Consider the following 21,118-nt stretch of genomic DNA (forward strand, 5'->3'; position numbering starts at 1 on the left):
TTTTCTCTTCCTTCTCAGAAAATTGGTATAAACTTTACCACAAGCAACAAGGACACTGTGAAAAACAGCGATGTGCTCTTCCTGGCAGTGAAACCTCACATTATCCCCTTTGTGCTGGATGAGATCGGCTCTGACATTGAGGACCGGCACGTGGTGGTGTCCTGTGCAGCTGGAGTCACTATAGGCTCCATAGAAAAGGTACCGCAAAACATGGCTGGCGACTTGGGCAGAAGGAGGGACTATGGGATTTCACTGATATGTCACTTGCTGTGCTAAGTTATATCTTCAATAAGAATTTACTTGTGCAACACAAATATTCCCAGAGACAAAATAAAGGCCGGGTGAGGGTGGTAATTCGCAGTGACTGCTGAATTATTTTTTTAAACTTTATTTCAGCGTGGTAGACAATACAACACATTGACATACATATTCCAGTCTTGATATGGTCATACATCACAGCAACTTGACTCTTCCGAACTCACCTTACAGCCAATTCTAATTACCCTTTAGTTACCCTCTGTCTTTTCTCCTGAGTTAGGCCCCTTTTCAGCTTCTCTCACTGCTCCCCCATCAGATGCCATATAGGCACGTGGTGGGCTACAAATATCTTTAGGTCTACATGTAGTGTTCACACTGGCAATGCAGGTTTCTCCCTATTGTTGGTATACACCAACTCCATTCACTCAGCGTGGGGGCAGTTTTAGACTTCCAGTACTTTAGTATCCATTTTTCTGATGCTTGTTAATCTGCTTAGAATCACATGCTGTGCATAGGTCCGACATCCAGTGGTCACTGCGGAGTATTGCATTTTGTTTTTCGTAGTCGAAAAGGGACGTCGACAAGGCGTGTCTGAAATACTATCCCTATAGTGACGTGTGTTGTACCCACAATCCCTCACGCGTCGAGGTCCCTCCGATTGTTTTTTTCCGCCCAGCTACTGGTCGCCTTTACGCCAAGCTCCTCGAGAGACATTGCAGATTCCATCTCCTCGACCTTTGGTCGTTTTTTCCTGTTTAAGGATTTAATATATCGATCCCTCCCTTGACGCAGTTGTGAAGCCTATCTCCGCCAAGCAAGATCTTCGACGGAGGCGACGAGCGGAGGAGATCCTTCGGCGTTGCCGAACACGTGGCCTGGCCTCGCAGGCCTAATACAGTAGGGAGAGTGGGGTCGTGGGACATCTCAGATTCTTTTTCTGAGAATGCCTTTCCTTTTCCCCTTCCTTTCCCTGGGGGTAGTTATCACGGTTTATTGCCTCGGCTATGGAGAGGACACCCTTTAGGTTTTGCCCACTTTGTAAGGGCAAGTTTACTTGGAAGGACAAGCATTCACGGTGTAACCGCTGCTTGCCCCTCGATCACAAAGAGGAGGGTTGCTCGGCTTGTCGGCTTCTAAAGCCAAAGACTCTAAAAGACTGTAGGGTCAAGAGGTGGGCGGCCTACGCGATGTCGAAGGCCGGGTCTTCACCCGCCGCTGCTACCACCGACAGTGACGAGGAACGTGATAACACGACCTCCGCTTCGGAAGTCGTACACCCCTCTAAAGAGCGCTCGCGCTCTTCGTCGTCTGTCCCCGGCCCCGACGGGCTCGGCTCACGCTCTGCTTATGGGGATGAACACCCCGGCGACACTGACGCACACGATACAACACATAAACACACAACCCATAGCTCTTCTTCGTCGAAGACGAAGAAAGCATCAGCGCCCAAGGAGACGCAGGTTACACCGGCGGCCTCCTCGGACCGTTCGGGTTCGAAGCCCCTCTCGCAACCGCAGCCGCGACCAGCGACTGGGCTTTCGGCAAATAAGGGCGCCGCCCCCAAACCATCAGCCGGCGCGCACCAGCAGAGAGCGCACGCCGCCGTAGAACGATCGACACCCGTAACGTCGAAAACACAGCCCTCCGCTGACAAACGAGTCACAGAGAGCTTGGCGAGGATCGTTGTAGCCGACGCCCAGAAGCGTACGCCGAAAGACTCGTCGAGCGCTACGCAAAGGTCGAAAGACACGCCGAAAAAGCCCGAAGAAAGGCAGGGACTACCCCCTTCAGTCGGGGGGACCCCCAGCACACCGGAAGGCTTTTCGGAAGGCGACGGGACACTTTCCTCGACGTTGTGGGAGAGGTCGAGCCCTTTTCAGCAAGATGACACTAATTTTCCCCCGCTAGACCGCTCAGGGGTACCCCATGAAACCATGGAAAGGCTCCATCTCTGCATGGAGAGAATGGAGAGGTTTATGAACACCCAGAACCCTCCCACTCTCAAGAGAATAAGAGAAGGGCCTCAGGAGGACCCCAGGGCCAAATACCCGAGGCAGGACACAGCCCTAGACTTCCATAATGTGTATGACCTCACTGGTGAGGAACAATACTTAGAAGAGGAGGATGATTTTGTGGACAATGAAGAGGGACAGAACCAAGAGGAAGGTCTGGAAGACAGCCCAGACATGGTAGGAGAAGGCTTCGGAGAAAATCCAGAAGAAGGACCTTCTCATCCCTGGCAATCCCCATCAGTATATTCGGACACTGACGTCCTGAACCTAAATCCTCCTGACAGTTCACCTGTTAGAAACACGTCTCCCATTGACGATCAGCCCACATTCAATGCCCTGTTGCGCAGAGCAGCAGCACATTTTGAACTGGACACTGGGGAGATCTCTCCGGAATTAGACTTTGTGGAAAGAGTAATTAAGGAGAAACCCCCAGTCAGCCAGACCATTCCCCTCCTCGCTTCAGTGAAGAGAAGAATCATCCCTTCGCTATCCACACCCGCACTAATCAGAGGAGTTAATCCAAGGATTGAAAAACTTTTCACTCCTTCACTCTCAGACCCGCTGTACATCAGGGGACATTCCATTCCGGATTCCCTTGTAGTAACTAATACAAGGAAGAGGGCAGGGGTGCCGCTGTCCACCAGTGAGGCACCACCTGACAAGGAGGGCAAGAGGTTATATGCCCTTGCTAAAAGAGTAACATCCTCGGCTGCCTTTTCGGCAAGAATTGCGAACAACAATTCTTTGCTAGCTAGCTACGCAGACGCGCAGTGGGCCAAACTGCGCAAGGACGCCGAAGAAGCGCCGGAACCACTACGTACACGCCTGCTATCAACTATTGGCGAAGGAACCCAGGTCAACCAGAGTATTGTAAAGAACTCTCTGGATGCTGCTGAGACAGCGGGACGTTCTCTGGTTCAGGGAATACTCCTAAAACGCCATGTATGGCTGCGCAACTCAGGGTTCAAACCGGAGACACAGGCGTCTTTAATAAATAAACCTGTTGATGACTCAAACCTCTTCGGGAAAGCGGTGGATGAGGCTCTGGAAATGGCTGAAAAAGAGTTTGATACTATCAAAACTCTGACCAGATCTCTAAGCCCACTACCAGACGCGGCTATGGCAACAAACGCGTTTTTCATGGCCAACGCCAACAGCAGAATCAGCAGCAACAGTACCCTGCCACCAGTTACCAGACCAATAGTGGGCAGTACAGCCAAAGAGGCCAGCGCAGGGGCAAAGGGAGAGGTCGGGGGTCCACCCCTAGAGGCTCCCAAGCCCCCAGCAACACCAAGTGACGCGAAGATTCGCGTCCCCTCCCATGCAACACCGGTCGGGGGCCGGATAACATCCTTTCTTCCAGCATGGGAGGGAATAACGTCAGACCGCTGGGTACTTTCCACCGTAGCCCACGGATACTGCATCGAATTCAACAGTTCCCCAACATACAGACCCCCGAGGGGACGACGCATGACACCGGAACACCTTGCCATCCTTCTCCAAGAAGTACAACAACTACTGGAAAAAGGAGCCATAGAGGTCGTGCCTCTATCTCAGGTAACGGAAGGTATTTATTCAGTGTACTTCCTTTTACCCAAAAAAGATCTAACCATGCGCCCTGTATTAGATCTGCGCCCAGCGAACAAGTTTATCAAACCCCAGAAGTTTCGTATGGTGACCTTACAGGAAGTGATCCCACTGCTATCACAGGGAGATTACATGACAACATTGGACATGAAAGATGCATACTTCCATATTTTAATGTTGCCAGCGCACAGAAGATACCTCAGGTTCATGATAGAGGCCAAACACTACCAGTTCAGAGTGCTACCCTTCGGCATAGCATCAGCACCAAGGGTATTCACGAAGGTACTGGCAGTGGCAGCGGCCCACCTGCGCAGGTTGTCCATCCCACGGTAGACCTTTTGTTCCAGTTGGGCTTCTCCATCAACGAAAAGAAGTCCAGCCTAGACCCCAGCCAAATCAAACAATTCCTAGGGGCTCTAATTCAAACAAAGGACGGCCTCGTCTTCCCCTCAAGCGAGAGGGTCCAAAACATGCTGTTTCAGATCCCTCAATATGTGACCGGTCGAGAGGTGACGGTACGCAAAGCAATGCGCTTGCTAGGCATGATGGCGTCGTGTATTTATTTGGTACCTCACGCGCGCCTGCGCATGCGCCCTATGCAAGAGTGGCTCAACAGCCAGTGGTGTCAGGCCAGCGGATTATGGGACGATCCATTGGTGGTCTCGCAGGCCTTGGTTCTCTCGCTACGATGGTGGACAAAGGAAAACCTGGAAAAAGGGAAACCCTTTGCCACACCCGCGGCAGAAGCCACTCTAACCACAGACGCATCCCTAACAGGATGGGGGGCCCACCTATCCCATCAGACTGCTCACGGAGTGTGGACTCCGAACGTAGCATCCAAACACATAAATCTACTAGAGCTACTAGCTGTGTTCAAGGCGCTAAAAGCCTTCCAGGAACACCTACAAGGCAAAACTGTGTTGGTCCATACAGACAGCACCAAAGCCATGTACTACATCAACAAGCAGGGGGGCACCCACTCTCCAGGACTGTCCAAACTGGCCCAAAATATATGGAAGTGGGCTCTCAAACAAAACATGTTCCTACTGTCAGAACATGTACCAGGGGAACTCAATCTGCTGGCAGACAAACTCAGCAGAGATTTCCCCCTGCCCGAAGAGTACGAATGGCGACTGCACGAAGACATCGTCTTCGACGTCTTCACACAATGGGGATTCCCAGAAATAGACCTATTCGCAACCCTGGAGAACTCACAATGCCTAAGTTACGCCTCCAGATACCCCCAGAACCAATCCAAGGGGAACGGTCTGTCGATGCAATGGTCAGGGAAATTTGTTTATGCTTTTCCCCCCGACTCCCCTTCTCAACAAGGTGGTGCACAAGATGCACCAGGAACAAGTAACCATGATACTGGTGGCCCCAATGTGGGCCCGACAGCCATGGTTCGCTCACTTGATGGAGATGTCTCTATCTCCCCCAGTGAAACTCCCCTGCCCGTACAACATGCTGTCACAAGACAAGGGCAGGACTCTGCATCCATGCCCCCAGAACATGAACTTAGCAGCTTGGCTCCTGAGATCATAGAATTCGGACATCTACTGCTTCCGCAGAGATGTATGGACATTCTCAGGGAAGCCAGAAAACCTAACACTCGCCACTGCTACTCTAGCAAGTGGAAGAGATTTGTCATCTGGTGCAGAGGGAAAGGCATCAACCCAATTGACTGCTCTCCCACACATATTGTTCTATACCTGACCCACTTATTGGATTCAGGTCTAGTGTTCAATTCCATTAAGGTCCACCTAGCGGCACTTTCTGCATACACCACTTCCCAACTCAAGGTGTCGTGGTGGAAGATCCCTGTTATAAAGGCCTTCATGGAGGGAATAAAGAGAACACACCCCCCGATAGCTGACCCAGCTCCCGGATGGGACCTTAACGTGGTACTTACCAGACTCATGGGCTCACCTTTCGAACCCATGCACAAAGCATCTCTTAAAGACCTCACTCTTAAGACTGCTTTTTTAATAGCTATTACCTCCATCAGGAGGGTAAGTGAACTACAGGCTCTTTCTGTTCTAGACCCCTTTGTTACAGTTCACAAAGATAAGGTGGTTCTACGCACGCACCCAAGGTTTGCTCCGAAGTTCATATCGAAATTCCACGTAAACCAGTCTATAGAACTGCCAACGTTCTTTCAAAATCCTTCCAACTTGGGAGAAAAAACTCTGCACACACTAGATGTGCGCAGAGCGGTCATGTTCTACATGGAAAGAACCAGACCACTGAGGAAGACTAATCAGTTCTTCGTCTCGGTGGCAGCAGGAAGAGAAGGGGATGCAGTTTCAAAGTCCACTATTTCTAGATGGATTGTTCAATGCATCACTCTCTGCTATACTCTTGCTAAGAGAGAACTGCCCTTTAAGCCTAGAGCACACTCTACTCGAGGCACGGGGGCGTCCATAGCATTCATTGCAAATGTTCCCCTTGAGTCCATCTGCAAAGCGGCTACCTGGAGTTCTGTGCACACCTTTACAAAACACTACTGTCTAGATGCATACTCGAGATCTGACTCCCAGGTGGGTCAGGCAGTATTAAGACATCTTTTCTCTACTGTTCCTTCTCATAACCCACCGCCAACTCCGGGTCCTGCTCGCTAGTCTATGCACAGCATGTGATTCTAAGCAGATTAACAAGCATCAGAAGACAATGCATTACTTACCGTAAAAGCATTTCTGATGATTGTATCTGCTTAGATTCACATGCGCCCACCCTTCCTCCCCGCTCGGATGTAAGGAACATAGACTTCCTTTTATATCTCTCTTTTCTGTACTCACTCACGTCTAGAAGGCTCCCTCAGGGCAGAAAAATACAAACAGAGGGACCTCGACGCGTGAGGGATTGTGGGTACAACACACGTCACTATAGGGATAGTATTTCAGACACGCCTTGTCGACGTCCCTTTTCGACTACGAAAAACAAAATGCAATACTCCGCAGTGACCACTGGATGTCGGACCTATGCACAGCATGTGAATCTAAGCAGATACAATCATCAGAAATGCTTTTACGGTAAGTAATGCATTGTCATACTCCACTATAAACACTACGTTGAAAGTCTACGAGTGACAATGGAAGTTTTGCCTATATCCCCAAGTAGATATTCGATCGGGACCAAGGAGGACGGAATATTGTTACTTTCTGCAAGTATTCCTGCAACCTCCGACAGAAGCGTGCAATGTGCGGACATAACAAAATCATATGTATGAAATCTGCTAGCGATGCCCCACATTTCAAACCACTGTCGCTTGAGTCCGGTGCCAATCTTGCTATATTAGTCGGGGTATAGTGTAGTCGGTTTAGAATCTTAAATTGAATCAACCTTTACCAAGTGTTCAGGGACACCTCTTTAGTAAGGTGACGGCATTTCCTTCTGACGGCTCGAATGCCAGATCCCACTCCCACTTGGAACAAACTTGGCTAGTGGTGGGCTGATGTCTCTGGGAGAGATTATAGAGTTTTGAGACCATTCTAATGCATTCCCCCGCTGAGGCAATTAGATCAATACATGTATAGGAGTCCGGTCCATAGGCAAAGGACAGCCATCTTTGCCTGAACGCCACTCTCATCCACAAGGCCATATCTGTCACTGACGATGACGGATTTCAAGTCGTATGGCGCTGCACCATACCTTTCCAGTCACATGCACTTCAGGCCCGGAGGAATTATACCAACACCCTGCAATCTCTGCTTGGGCAATGTGATGAATCCAGCAATGTCATAAATCCATCTCCGGGTAAACTCTTCCCATATGGCATTAGAAGGGCAGCCGCTACCTGATCCTGACCCAGACGGTGGCTGCACGAGTGAGAATCGTTGGTAGAATTATGGTATCCCCCTTTCCCCTCTGGGTATGACAACTCATTGACTTCCCAAACATCTATGGTCCATTGTAATATAGATCCTGTCCAACCACTTTATACTGACTATCTGGCTCTACTGAAACCGGTTTGTGAAACTACTGGAACGAGGAAGAGCCAAGGAGTAATGCAGAGCACTGGAACTGTCGAGCTAGATGCGTGCTCTAGTGGTTGGCCGAAACAAAAGGATGCAGGGTCATTTAAATTCCTGGCACCGCCAAGGAGAGCGAGAGACTACTTCCTCCTACCCGTGGCTGGGAGTTTGGCGAATGGTGAGAGCACTGCAGCGGCCCTGGCGAGAGCAGCAGGTGGAGAGAAATCGGTGTAGAGACCCGCAATGTGTCACTGAGAGCTCCGAGGCCGTGGCAGAAGGTGGGCCGACTAGGGGAGCCAGTGCAGGTGTTACCTGCACGGGCAGCTGGAGAGGCAAGAAGACACTGATGGGCTGCTGAGACGCCCTGCTGGTGAAGCACCAAGCCGTAAGAACTGGTAGGAGACCCACAGATGAGCAGGGGGAGGCGAGAAAAGTTGCATGACTGGTGAGCCAACTGTGAAGGGTTTGGGATGCCTGGCGAAGTGCCGGACAGTTTGAAAGGGAACAGGCGGGAGAATGAGAGCCCTTTGCCGTGCTGCAAGCTATAAAGTCCCAATGATGTGTTGGATGGGAAAGTAACAAATGAACATTACAAACTTTGGTGTGACACTATAAGGCAAGTACAATACCCCTTTATGGTGCAGTTGTATGTTGAAGGAGAAGTATACTATGCAGTGTAATAGCTAGTCAGAGACCTGCACCCTGAAGACAAAGTGAATTGTACGAAAGACTTTGCAGGAGATTACACCAGGCAATTTGCTGCGAGCCTGGACCCTCACCCAAATCTTTAAGTGACCTTTGGCAACGTCCTGGCAGAATACTATACCAGGCAAGGTAGTTGCAAGAAGGGGACTGCAAAGCTTGTATGCAGTACCCTTTGGGTGCATTATATCAACCCTGACCTCCTGGCAATAGGAACTCAACCTTTGGTATAAGCTTGTACTAAACAGGTTGGTAGCTCTTAGGAAAGATTTCATATTGTATGTCATTTTCCCTCCATGTGTCTACCCCTCCAATCGTTTTGCTGCTGTTTAAACATCATTGACTGACTTTGCCAGAGGAGCACAGCCGTCAGCTGCACTCTTCTGGCCTTTGGTTCACGTTTTATGGGGAAACTGACATGCCCTTAAGACAGTCGGTATTGGGAGACTTTGTTTCCATTAGTCCTTTCCTCATGTTGCAAATTTTGTGCAACATGTATCTTACCATACAACACACTTGGGTCTATAGTCATTCCCAAAGGCCCTAGATACTCTCGCTGGACTTTTTATGAACTGTGCAGATGTGTCATGGACAGGACTGGTGGCAGCTATCGTTTCGCATTCTTTTTAACCCTTTCCTGCCATGTTAACCGCGTTAACGGCGTTTGGCACAAATAGGTGGCCTGGCTCCAAAATGGCCATGCCACGAGGTTCTTTGTCCTGTCCTTTGGCCATCTTGCCCCTCACCTTCCCCAGGTCGAGTTGACCCAGGCCAGTCCTTAATTGGTCATGCAGTTTCCTGCGAAACCCAATGCTTTAGCTGGCTTCTGCATGCCTTGTGTGTGTGCCTCCAGGGTGTGTGCTGGAACGTCTGGTTTCAATACACATCCTGGGTGCCAGAGAGTCTGGAATGCCATGAATGACTGGGACCACCGTGGTCCATGATTGGTCCACGTATGGAGTGAGTGTTTGTCAGCAGATCTCCCATTGGGTCCCCTTCGTTTTGGCGCGAAGGGAACTTTATAAGAGGAGGCCAAAAACACCCATACCATGTCGATCTCCTGAGTTCTCACTGAACAACGGATAGGATCCAAGTATCCTGCAACTACGAAGCTGAGTCAAGGAACCGCTGGAAGGTTTCGTACCCTGAGCCCGCTGTTGTCCCGTGGGACCCCTCTGCATCTGGTCGTCCTAGAAGGTCTGCGAAGATGCCTCGACCCATTCGAATAGTGGGATCAACTATTCTCGGCACCTTCTTCAAACCCTGCAAGTAAGCTTTCTCTGAATTGTCCCTGGACCAACCAGGGGACTGACCAGCTTACCCAGTTGCTTTGCTCTGTCACCGCCGCCGTTTCGAGGAGGCCCTCGAACCTTGGTATACTGCTAACTCTGTGTCCACGGCACCCTCACACCGAATTTCGTACACTTGGCGTTCCCAGGTCTGAAGTGATACGAGTGCACCAGGACCGGAGTAAACGCGGTTACCGTGTTGTCCTGCCGCGGCAACGACCTGTGCAAGTTCGCTGCATTTGTGACCCTCTTGCCCCTGAATCCTGCTGCAATGAAACTGGACCGATTCCTCCACCCGGAGCGGAGAAATCGCCACTGTCCCGTTTGGGAATCATCGCTGTATCTTAGGAACTGAAAGGTGCTGAGACGTCCTTTTTACCGCATTCGACCTGCCAGCGAAGTGGACTGAACTGGCGAAGTTTGGGTCTGCTTGCGCGAGGGACCGGTGAGTACTCCTGACCCCAACGGGAGGCCCCTAGCGCAAGAGCCAATTTTTACACACGAGTGGCCCCTGGGGACCCCTCTCCTTTCCACAGCTATTGCGAAATAACGGCTCCATCCCGCACTCTCTAACTGCCACTGCCTTCAAGTGGAGGTCCTTCTTGAATAGTGGGAACTTGTTCTGCATCGCCTCATCCACCTTCCTGAGCTGCTAGAGACCCTTGAAGAGACCCTATTCCGCCCATCCGCACAAGCGTGTGCATGCACTCTTGAGCACAAGGCTCCTCTCTTCGTAGGGCTTGGACTGCCTCTTAGTTGGGTGAATTATTGATGTTGAACTGGGCCTAAAGATTAACTGCACTGCCTGTTTCCTTACCATCTAGGTTGTCGACATTTTTTTCGTGCAGTCACCCCTTTTGACCCTCCTGGTCTTGTGTATATATATTGTATTGAGTGTGATGTATTGATTTACTTAGTGTTACTGTGATTCTTTTGCTATGGTCTATGTTACAAAGGCCTTGTAATAAATGTGTATATATTTTTGATATAACACTTGTCTGAAGTAATTTGTAAGTGTTCTTGATCTGTGTGCTCATTGAGGTCCTTCAGTCACCCTCACCCCTCCTGATACTTAGTCTTGACCGCCTGCCTTAGCTACCCTGATTGGTCTGGCTTGTCCAGAGGTTACCCTGTTCCAAGAAACTAGGCTGGCCTTCTGAACCTCAGGCCCTCCTGGTCAGAGTTCAGAAATCCATCTTAACAGTAGCGTGTTGAGCAGCCAGTCTTATCTCAAGAGGGGTCAATGTGAGCTGTAGGGGAGTTACACAGAGATTCACAGTGACAAGTATTCAAATAAACACGTATACACAAGGTTTCTTGAATAAACAATTATTAATGTATTCATCAGTCAGTTAGAATAAGCCTTCCTCAGAAGGGAGCAATATAAAAGCAACACACAAATACACTTCAAAACTACACACTCTTAGTTTCTAAATCAGTAAAGACCCTTTTGGGATGGTCCACAGTCACAACCTACACCCTCATGTGACTTCAATAGCGAGGGTTCTGGGGACATTAATATCGTACTGTTCGTAAGCAGGCAAATACTTTTCGATCCCCTAAGCAGAGTCATTCAGTATATCGGGTTAAGCCAAAGTCAATGGGCAAAAGTCTTATATGGACTGAAGCACTTCTGGTAGGTAAGTAGAAAAAGTCTTTGCACAATGTTTTAGAAGTCTTTGAAGAAAAGAAGAATCAATGGAGGGCCACAAGCTGTTTAGACTTGTGAGTAGTAGAAGATGCAAGCAACTCTACAATAAGAGGTACGTTCTCTCAGACTTTACAGTACCTTTGTATTGAAGAATAAGTGCAGCAGATGACTTCTGTTCCTGTGCAACTCTGCAGATCTCACTGTTCCTGGGCCTCAGTCGCACGGACAAGAGGGAGGACCTCTGGGGACTCCTGCACTGCAATGGGATTGTCACCGCTCGCAACCAGCAATCTTGCCAACAAGTGGAACTGCAGTGTTACAGCTCCTCGCGACTATAGCAAATAGCAACACTGCGGTTTCTGGCTGTCGAGATGGGCTTTCCTTGCTTCTGGGGTCCCGCACTCTGTTGGGGCTCAGGCTTGGTCAGTCCTGCTTCCTGGGAGTCCGGAGGATCTTCCTGGAGCTCTTGGTCAACTTAAAAGCAACGCATGCAATCTGGTGTTCATCTCCCGGGCATTTCGGTTTCCAGCAGCAACTCAGTGGAAATGCAACCAGCTCTGAGATAATGTCCAGGTGGCTTACTTGATTGGTCCCACCAACTCAACGGGAGAAGTCGCCCTTGCAGGGGCTTCTCTGTCGATAAGAATTTGAAGTTTCAGCACAGCAGCAGGGCTTCACCGGCAAACCAACGGTCCAGGAGTTGCAGCAGGCTTTCTCTTCAAGTTCTTCTTCGGTTCCTTCGACCTAGCCTAGATGGCTATACCATGTACATTAACCCAGCCAAAGTGGCAGCTAGGGGAAGATCTTCTGCGGGACTCTTATTTGCCCTACGGAATGGGGTGGGTCTGGTAGTGACAAATTTGGGAAACCCAAACCCTTTTATACAGAAGGTGGTCTTACGTTGGCAGCCCAACAGCTCAGCTCAAACAAAAAGGGGAGAGAGCCAACTGACAATTATAAATGTCTGTTGGAAACCAGCAGAGCTGGTTGTTTTGGAATTTATAGAATAAAATGAGCAACCTCAGTGACGAAATCTATGTGAGTGAAGAGACATCATCTTTAATAGTTTGTGGGGATCTTAAAATCACGTGCCTAAAATAAAAAGGGCTCTATAAATCTAACTGAGAGCCTTAACCTAACGTCATCAGAAAAGAGGAGGCTAGCATAGGGACAGTAGCAATGGATCAAAAGAACCACCAAGTCTTGAATGGCTGTTTTGAGAGTGATATCCCCTGCTAGCCTACCTGGTCTAGAGGTTCCCAAACAACAATAAATGATTACATCTTTGTCTTTAGGGACCTAATCCAGAGAATTGAATCATTTGAGGTGGTGAATACAGAGGCCAGCGATCACAATTTGCTAAAATTTGAGGATGAGAGCCATGAACAGGAAGGAGGAAGTGGGGATGAGTGTGGCAGTGCAAGTAGTAAATGGAGGCTGTGTGTTAAAGCTTTCCCGCAAGAATATAAAGAGCCTGTCTGACCAAGAGTCAACCGAAAGGAATCAATGGAATTGGCCAACCACTTGGACTACACCGCACAATCTTGCAGGTGTTTATGACCCCAAAACATGGCTATAGGAGTGGTGCGGGAAAGCATTGGCACGCTTACAACAGTGCTCTGGTAGCCAAAAGAAGGGTGCTAAGAAAAGCATTAAGACGCCTAAAAGGATTTGATAAGGAATCACTAACCTTTGCTTACCAAGGGTTTAAAAAAAGGTTACAAGTATTGGATATGGGGACACGAAGCCGCCATGCTACGAGCATTAAGCAAAAAGAGCCTGGGCGAGGTTTGGGCCCTAATGAAGAACAAGAACACTACCCAATATGCGTATCAAGTAAATGGGGTCTCAGAAGCTGCCTGGCTGGCCCACTTCAAATCCCTCTACTCCTCCCTGACTCCTGGAGACTGGCTGTCATCATCCCAAAAGGGCAGTAGGGACGACCCAGGGAACTACCGGCCTATTGCCCTTGTGGATGTCATGGGGAAAATCATTGGATCATGCTTACTGGTACGGCTGAACAAATGGGCCGAAAGTGAGGGTCACATGGACACCCTCAAGTCTGGCTTCGTTAAAGGGCTTGGAACCAGCCTGAACATCGCCCTAATCCCCCTCCTGAAGAGTAGGGCCTTGGAGGGTGTCAGGCAAGATTTGGAGTAGTACCCTTTGGGTGCACTACAGCAACCTTGACCTCCTGGCAATAGGAACCCAACTTTTGTTATAAGTTTGTACTACACAGGTTAGTAGCATGATTGAGCAGCCAGGCTTATCTCAAGAGGGTTCAATGTGAGCAGTGGGGGAGTTACACAGAGATTCACAGTGACAAGTATCTAAATAAGCACTTAAACTCAAGGTTTTATGATTAAACAATTATTAATTTATTTAACAGTCCGTTTGAATAAACCTTCTTCAGAAGGGGCAATGTAATAGTAACACACAAATACACTTCAAAATGCACACTCTTAGTTTCTCTGAATCAGCAAATACCCATTTGGGATGGCACACAGACACGTCCTACACCCTCAAGTGACTTAAATAGCTAGGACACTGTGGACCTTAATATATCACTGTTGCATTTAGAGCAATACTTAGGAGTATGCCAAAGAAAAAGATCATAAGAATAAAACAAGAGATCACACAAATATTCTGAAGCAGTTTAGTACTTTTGAACCCCCCTGGCCCCCAATGCAGAGCAAGTTAAGTATTTCCTGGTATGAAGGTAAAACCACACAATCAGAGGAGAGAAGAGTCATTCAGGGAGGTCAAAGTCAATTGGGCAAAAGTCTAGGTGAGCTGAAGCACTTCGTGCAGGTTGGTAAAAGTCTTGCACAATGTTTTTAGAAGTCTTTGTAGTAAAAGAAGAATCAATGTAGGGCCACAAGCTGATTAGGCTTGTGAGGTTAAGAAGCTGTTAGCAACTCTACAGAAGCAACCAAGACAAGACTCAACTGAGATCAAGTAAGGCTAAACACAAGGTAAGTTCTCTGACTGTACAGTACCTTTGGTTAGAAGAAATGGTTCCAGCTGGCTTCTGTCCCTGTGTGGGTCTGCAGATCCTGTTGTTCCTGTGCCTCAGTCATGGGGACAAGAGGGAGGAGTTATGGGGACTCCTGCAACTCAACGGGACGGTTGGCGACAGAAAAGGCCAAACTTCTATTCAATGGTACTTTGTGGTTTCAGCTCCTTGCATTTCAGAAAACAGCATCACTGCGTATTCTCGGATACCACTTCGGACTTTCCTCACATCTGGGGTCCCGCACTCTGTTGAGGTGGCTCAGGCTTCGGCAGTCCTGCTTACTAGAGGTATGTAGGATCTTCCAGCAGCTCGGGTCTGACTTAAAAGTTATGCATTTCAATCTGGTGTTCCTCTCCCTGGCACTTTGGTTCCTGAAGCAGCAAGGAAGTACAGCCAGCTCTGAGAGGATGTCCAGACGAGTTCACTTTGGAGTTGATTGGTCCCATCAACTCAAGGGGAGAAGTCGTCCTTGCAGGGCTTCTCTAGTCGAGGCGAATTCAGAGTTTCAGCACAGCAGCAAGCTTCACCGGGCAAACCAACGGTCCAGGAGTTGCAGCAGGCGTCTCTTCCAAGTCCTTCGGATTCCTTCGTCCAGTGGTCGACTCTGCCTTCCAAGCCAAAAAGCCTCGCCTTTAATGCAGGTTTCTCCCATTCATTCCAACCTAGCCGTCCATCACAGAGCAGGATTAGCTGTCCTTGCCGGACAGCCAGCCGACTAATCACCTTTTGGGTGCATTCCTGTAACCAAGGGGATTAAGCAAAAGGAGTTTTAGGCACCTCCCTCACTTCCAGCCCCTTCCAGACATACTGGAGCCAGAGGCGGGCTTCACTCGTAAATCCTGCCAAAGACAAACAAAGGGGTCAAACCTGGTTTGGCGCGCAGAGTAAATCTCAAGAAGGACCTTTCAAACAAGAAATTGCGAAAAAAGACTGGGGCCATTTTGACAAAATGGGCACCCATGGCTGCTTTACCAAGGCGGCTATTGTGGCCTGCAGTAAAAACACACAATGGTACTAAAAAGTAAACGGTTTATAGTGATGGCATCAAATGCAAAAGTATCGAAAAAAATACATTTTTTTCTTCATTTTTTCATTTCTTTTTTTAATGGCGGGGGTCCCCCTCCCCAACCCCCGTTTTTTTACCCCATAAAACCCATTATAATAAAAATAAAACGTTTACCTTTAAAAAAAAATGCATTTTTTTGATGCTTTTGCATTCGATGCTTTGTATTCGATGGAATCACTGGAGACCAAAGTTAACAACTGCCACCAGCCATTAATTGTAGAAAGGGTAACATAAAATTGTTACATGAGAAACTAGACAAAGGTGATACTAAGTAACCCCTCCAGCACCCTATTGTAAGATTGTGTGTGCTGGGTCTAGAAAGTTACAATGTAAGTAAAGTCAATTTCACTTCACTGCTCTTGGAAACAGTAGTTTATCCAAGAGAAGGTATTTAAACCTTTGGGAAATCTGAAAGACCTCCCTGTGTCACTGCGCTGAAGGTGCTGTGTGTCACAATGTAAAAGATGATGCCTATGGAGTTTGTCAGACTCCACAACCAAAAAAGAAACCGAGTTCAAATCACATTAAAACACATGAGAGTGTGGGGATAAAAGAGTCTCGCTCTCTCCAGGTTAAAAATGAAAGGTCCTTAAATCCAGCAAAGTTGCTGGGGGTCTCTAGGGTAGAGAGGAATTGGCACATTTCTGAGAATTCTCCCTAACAGAGCGGAAATCTAAAACTTAGGTTTACTTGTTGCAGGCGTTCGGCAGCGTAAGTAGACCAAGGCTGTGGAAGAAGTTATCAAAGTGGGCTGCCCGAAGGACATCTTGCAACAGCTAAAGGCACTGCATATTGGGACAACCCTGACCGCGAGGCTGAACGGAGCGGGTTTACACTCCGATGAAATACACACTTCTAGGGGTCTTAAACAAGGCTGGCACCTGCCCTTTTCAACTTATTCATCTCGGACATAGGGGAGTTTCTAAAACAGGCAAGATCGTTCTCCCCCCCAAAGATAGGTGGAATTCCAACTTGCCACCTATTATATGCAGACAACCTAGTCCTAAGTGACCAAAGCATGACTGGACTCAGACAGCTTAAAAAGCTAGAGGAATATGTGGAACAAAAGGAACTAGCAGTAAATACTGTAAATACTACGAAAATGAAAATCATGGTCCTTGGTTCAAACCTGAAGCAACCTCTGAAGTTTAAGTGGTACCTAGGCCGCTCTGAGATAGAACTAGTCGAATCATTTAAGTACCTGGGAGTCTCAAACATGAGTAAAATTGAAGAAGCGACACTCAAAAACAAAGCAAAAACCTTGGCAATTCAGGCAAGATTGCTTAACAAGAAATTCTGTCGGTTCTCGTTAATACCATTATTGGATTTCTATAAGATGAAAACTACGACAGCCTTATCTTCCTGAGCTGAGACCTTGTTTTCTGGCTGCCACTCTTTGTGGCCGGTGGCAGAGGGAATCTTTTGGAAAGGTTTTAGGATTACCTAAATCTATACCAATACAAGTTTTCCGCTGCAAATGTAGGCTGATTTCCTTTAATTCCATAGGAGAGTGGAGAACTCTGGCCTTCCATGGGAAACGTATCCAGAAATCTCCTCCTGTGCTCTTTATCATGCTGAAAAAAGAACTGGACGTGAGCACCGATCTGACTTTCAGGAAATGGGATTTACATTGCAAATTACTGCTTGAAATACTCTCGGCATCTGAGGAACTATGCACAAACCCAAACAAGGTTAAGATGAGCTTGTGGAGAGCGGACTGGGTAGTGACCTTGGTAGAAACAAATGGGTAGAAGTTATACAGCCAGTTGAAGTGCGAAGTAAAAGCCTATGGCTCTTTCCCAAGGTCCTGATTAAATTTACAAATGGCTTCTACACAGCACAACTCATGAGTATCCGCTTCAATCTGTGTACTACTCGAGGTGCTTTCCGTAAGGGCCGGTTCTGGACACAGAGCCATACACTGCAGATTCTGTAATCAACTGGACATGTAGCAAAACATGAGACATCTGCTGATCTTTTGTAGAGCGTTTAGCAGTCTACGAACAAAACTCTTTTTGAGTATCTTTAACAACTTTACCTCAATGTCTCCAGACGATTGGAACTTGCTACTGTGTGGGGATTGGCCGACCTTGGTATTTGTGGCAGTTCAGTTTCTAGAAGCCGTATTTAAATTCTAGATGCCTGGTGGGGCAAAGTGAACACGGGAGGGTGGATATCTATAACTGAAAGTGACAATGCATAACAGCCTAAGGATTAAAAATAAGACTAAGTGTTCTTGATGAGGACTTGTGCGGGACCACTCAATTCTTTTTTCATTTCCTCCTCTTCTCTTTTCTGTTTTCCTTTAAGAGTCCAGATTAATATTTGATGCTGGATAACAATTGATTTATCTTTTTCGATTTGCTAAAAAGTTTGTAATAAACTAAAAATGCAAAATAAAAAAGGTGAAACCAAACTGGTGGGGGAATGTCTCCCTTCCCTTGTTGACAGACGTGGTGCCAGGCACTGTGCCGAGGAATGCTGATTGTACTTCTCTCCCTATTTGGTTGTGTGTCCCAGATACCTATGTTATCTTCCGAATCTTGTTCACCTTGTTCACTACCCTGCCAGGTATTCTCTTGGCTCACTTTCTTAAAGACCGTCTCTGCCCTTGGATTTTTCCTGCTTTCCCTAATGACCCTGTTACCTTCGGGTTCGTTGTTGGGTCTTCATTGCAGGTGTGGAGCACTCCTGCAGCTCTGGTCAGTTTCCTGCAACTTCTCTCTCACGGTCTGCTCTTTGTGCGGCAGCGCCGGAGTAATGGGTCGTTAGGCAGAATTGCATGTAGTACCCTCTGGGACCACCACATACAATTGGGACTACAGGTGTAAGCAAAACCAGCCTTTGGCATAAGTCTGTACTACACAGTTTTGTGGTAGCGAGCTGAGCAGTCAGGCTTATCTCAAGAGGAAATGTGAGCAGTACAAGAGGTTACACAGAGGTCTTACAATCACAGTGGTTCAAGTAGACACTTATACTCAAGGTTTCTTGGTGAAACACTTACTTATTTATTACACAATCATTTAGAAAACATTCACTAGAAGAGCCAACTTAATATTATACACAAACACACTTCAATAACAAACCAATAAGTTTCTGAACAAATTGGACTCCCCTGAAATGGGAGCAACATGGCAGTTCAGTTACTTTCAATGGGAATAAAAAGGCACAAGTTAGCAGAATAGATCACAAATACTTTTTTAGGCAGTGCAAATAGATTTATGTCATGAGATGACTCGATTCCGTTCAATAGGCCTAGGCCAAAGTCAATGGATTAGTGTCTTAGATAGGAAAGAGCAGTTCTTGAAGTAAACGGTTAAGTCTTTGCAAAAGTTCTTAGAAGTAGTTTTTACGAAAAATAATCATATGTTGGGTCACAAGCTGATTAGGCCTGCAAGTTGGAAAAGTTTCACAAACTTTCACCGCGAGAGAGGCGTTCTCTCAGTCGGGTTGGCACAGTACCTTTAGTATGAAGCAAAAGATGCAGCTGACGACGTTAGTTCCTGCAGATCTCACTGTTCCTGAGTCTCAGTCGTGGGGACAAGAGGGAGGATGTCAGGGGACTCCTGCATGGGATCGTCAGAAAACACGGACAAAATGGAGTCACTTCAGTTCGATTAGCTGTAATTCAGGCACACAAGCTGGTGTCCTTCCCCCTGGTTAATCCTAACCAGCTTTGAGAATGGTATCCAGGTGGCTTACGAGTTGATTGGTCCCACCAACTTAAAGGAAGAAGTCGTCCTTGAAGGGGCTTCTCTGTCGAGATGAACTTGGCAATTCGGAACTGCAGCAGGGCTTCACTGGGCAAACCAACGGTCCAGGAGTTGCAGCATCTGTCCTCTTCCTGCTCGTCTTCGGTTCTTTCGTTCCAGTGGTCGACTCTGCTTTCCAGTCCAAGAGACTTGCCTTTTTAAACAGTTTTCTTCCATTCATTCCAGCCTACCTGCCACTTACCCAGCTGGGTGGCTGTCCTTGCCGGACAGTCAGCCAGCCAATCATGCCAGAGTGCATTTGGGTCTCCTAGGAGACTAAGCATAGGGAGTTTCGGGCACCTCCCTAACTTCCTGCCCACCCCAGACACTCAGACGCCAGAGGCGGTCTTCAGTCCTGAAACCCGCCAAAGGCATAGAAACAAAGGGACCAAACCTGGTTTGGCGCACAGAGACAAACACTAGAAGGACCTTTCCAAAAAGAAATGGTGAAAAAAGAAGACCGGGACCGGTTTAAATAAAGGGGCATAAGGCGCCATCTTGAAAAACATGGCTCCCACGATTTTTAGCTACCGGTGTACGCGGTCGGGAAAAATCATGGTAGTTTGTTGTAAAACCACTGCCACCAGTCATTCCGATAGAAAAGGGTAGCATTTGACTGCTACATGAGTTTTTAGACACAGGGGATACTAGATATCTCCTCCAGCACTCAGTGTGTGCTGTGTCTAGAAATTTAAAAAGACTAGTAAAGTCAATGTAACCTTACATTCTCTGAGAAACAGTAGTTTATCCCAGAGAAGGTATTTAAACCTTTGGGAAGTCTAAAAAGACATCCCTGTGTCATTGCACCGAGGGTGCTGTGTAACACACATGAAAAGATCCCTATGGAGTTATCTTAAAACTCCATAATCAAAGAACACAAGAGTAAAACATACATCAAAATACATGAGAGTGGGAAAAAAAGGCTCACACTCTTTCCAGGTAAACCAATCAAGTCCTCAAAATCTAGCACAGTTGCTGGGGGTCTCTAAGGTGAAGGGAATTAGCACATTTGTGAGAATTCTCCCTAACATGGGTCCCCGACCCTGGTTAACGGTTTTATCGCCACGCAAGGAGCGTTGCTGTTGGTCCGTTCTGTTTCCCGCGTTCTCCCTCCCTCTCACAGGCTCTTCTCTCACCAGCGCCTGCGCAGAGATAGACTGGGCAGTTAGAGTCTCTCTCCACAGCCGCGTGGTTCGAGGGCTTGCTTCAGCTCTGCTCCCATTCCTCCAGCTCTCTTTTCGGGCTGCCAACTGCAAACCAAAAAGGGACGTTGCCTCTGCGTCCCATTTGGCGTTGTCCTCTTTTCCCCAAGCTGGACGGTTTACAGGCACTCTGCTCCTCCTGGGAGGATCTACCCTTCTGGTAGTCCTTCCTTCCTTTTTTTTTTATCACTAGACTTGTCTTACTTTGCTCCAGTTGTCTAGATCTCTCAGGTTGGTTCAGCAGTCCATTCGGTTGGACTCTTAGGGGAGTTTTCCTAAAGTCAACTGTGAGGTAAGACTTTATAAAACTATCCCAATGGTTTTAGATCCCTCATCTTTTATTATCAGTATGTACTACTCATGGAACCTTAGTAGAGTGGCAGAGTAGTCCGGCTTATCATAAGAGGAAGATGTGAGCTGTAGGTAAATCCACTGAACCTAGTTAGTAATGCAATTCAATTAAACACTTAATGCATGTATATTAAAATATAGATTTATTATATTTACACAAGAATTACATTTAAGTACTTAGCACATTAAACCAAAATACTTTAGAATACTTTTCAAAGGCCAATGCTTAGTTGCTCACGGTTACAATTGTTACAGTTG

At 47.5% G+C, this 21,118-nt stretch overlaps 1 protein-coding gene across 2 annotated transcripts in view; it reads left to right on the forward strand.

The window, feature by feature from the left end:
- PYCR1 (pyrroline-5-carboxylate reductase 1) overlaps positions 1–21,118 on the forward strand; it is a 209,674-nt gene that overhangs the window by 117,610 nt on the left and 70,946 nt on the right. For both annotated transcript variants that reach the window (XM_069655308.1, XM_069655307.1), the window contains exon 4: positions 19–198. In XM_069655308.1, the coding sequence (XP_069511409.1) occupies positions 19–198 (180 nt within the window). The remainder of the gene's footprint in view (positions 1–18; positions 199–21,118) is intronic.

This window comes from Ambystoma mexicanum, chromosome 3q, assembly GCF_040938575.1.
Source record: "Ambystoma mexicanum isolate Mex_15411 chromosome 3q, UKY_AmexF1_1, whole genome shotgun sequence".
Taxonomy (NCBI): domain Eukaryota; kingdom Metazoa; phylum Chordata; class Amphibia; order Caudata; family Ambystomatidae; genus Ambystoma; species Ambystoma mexicanum.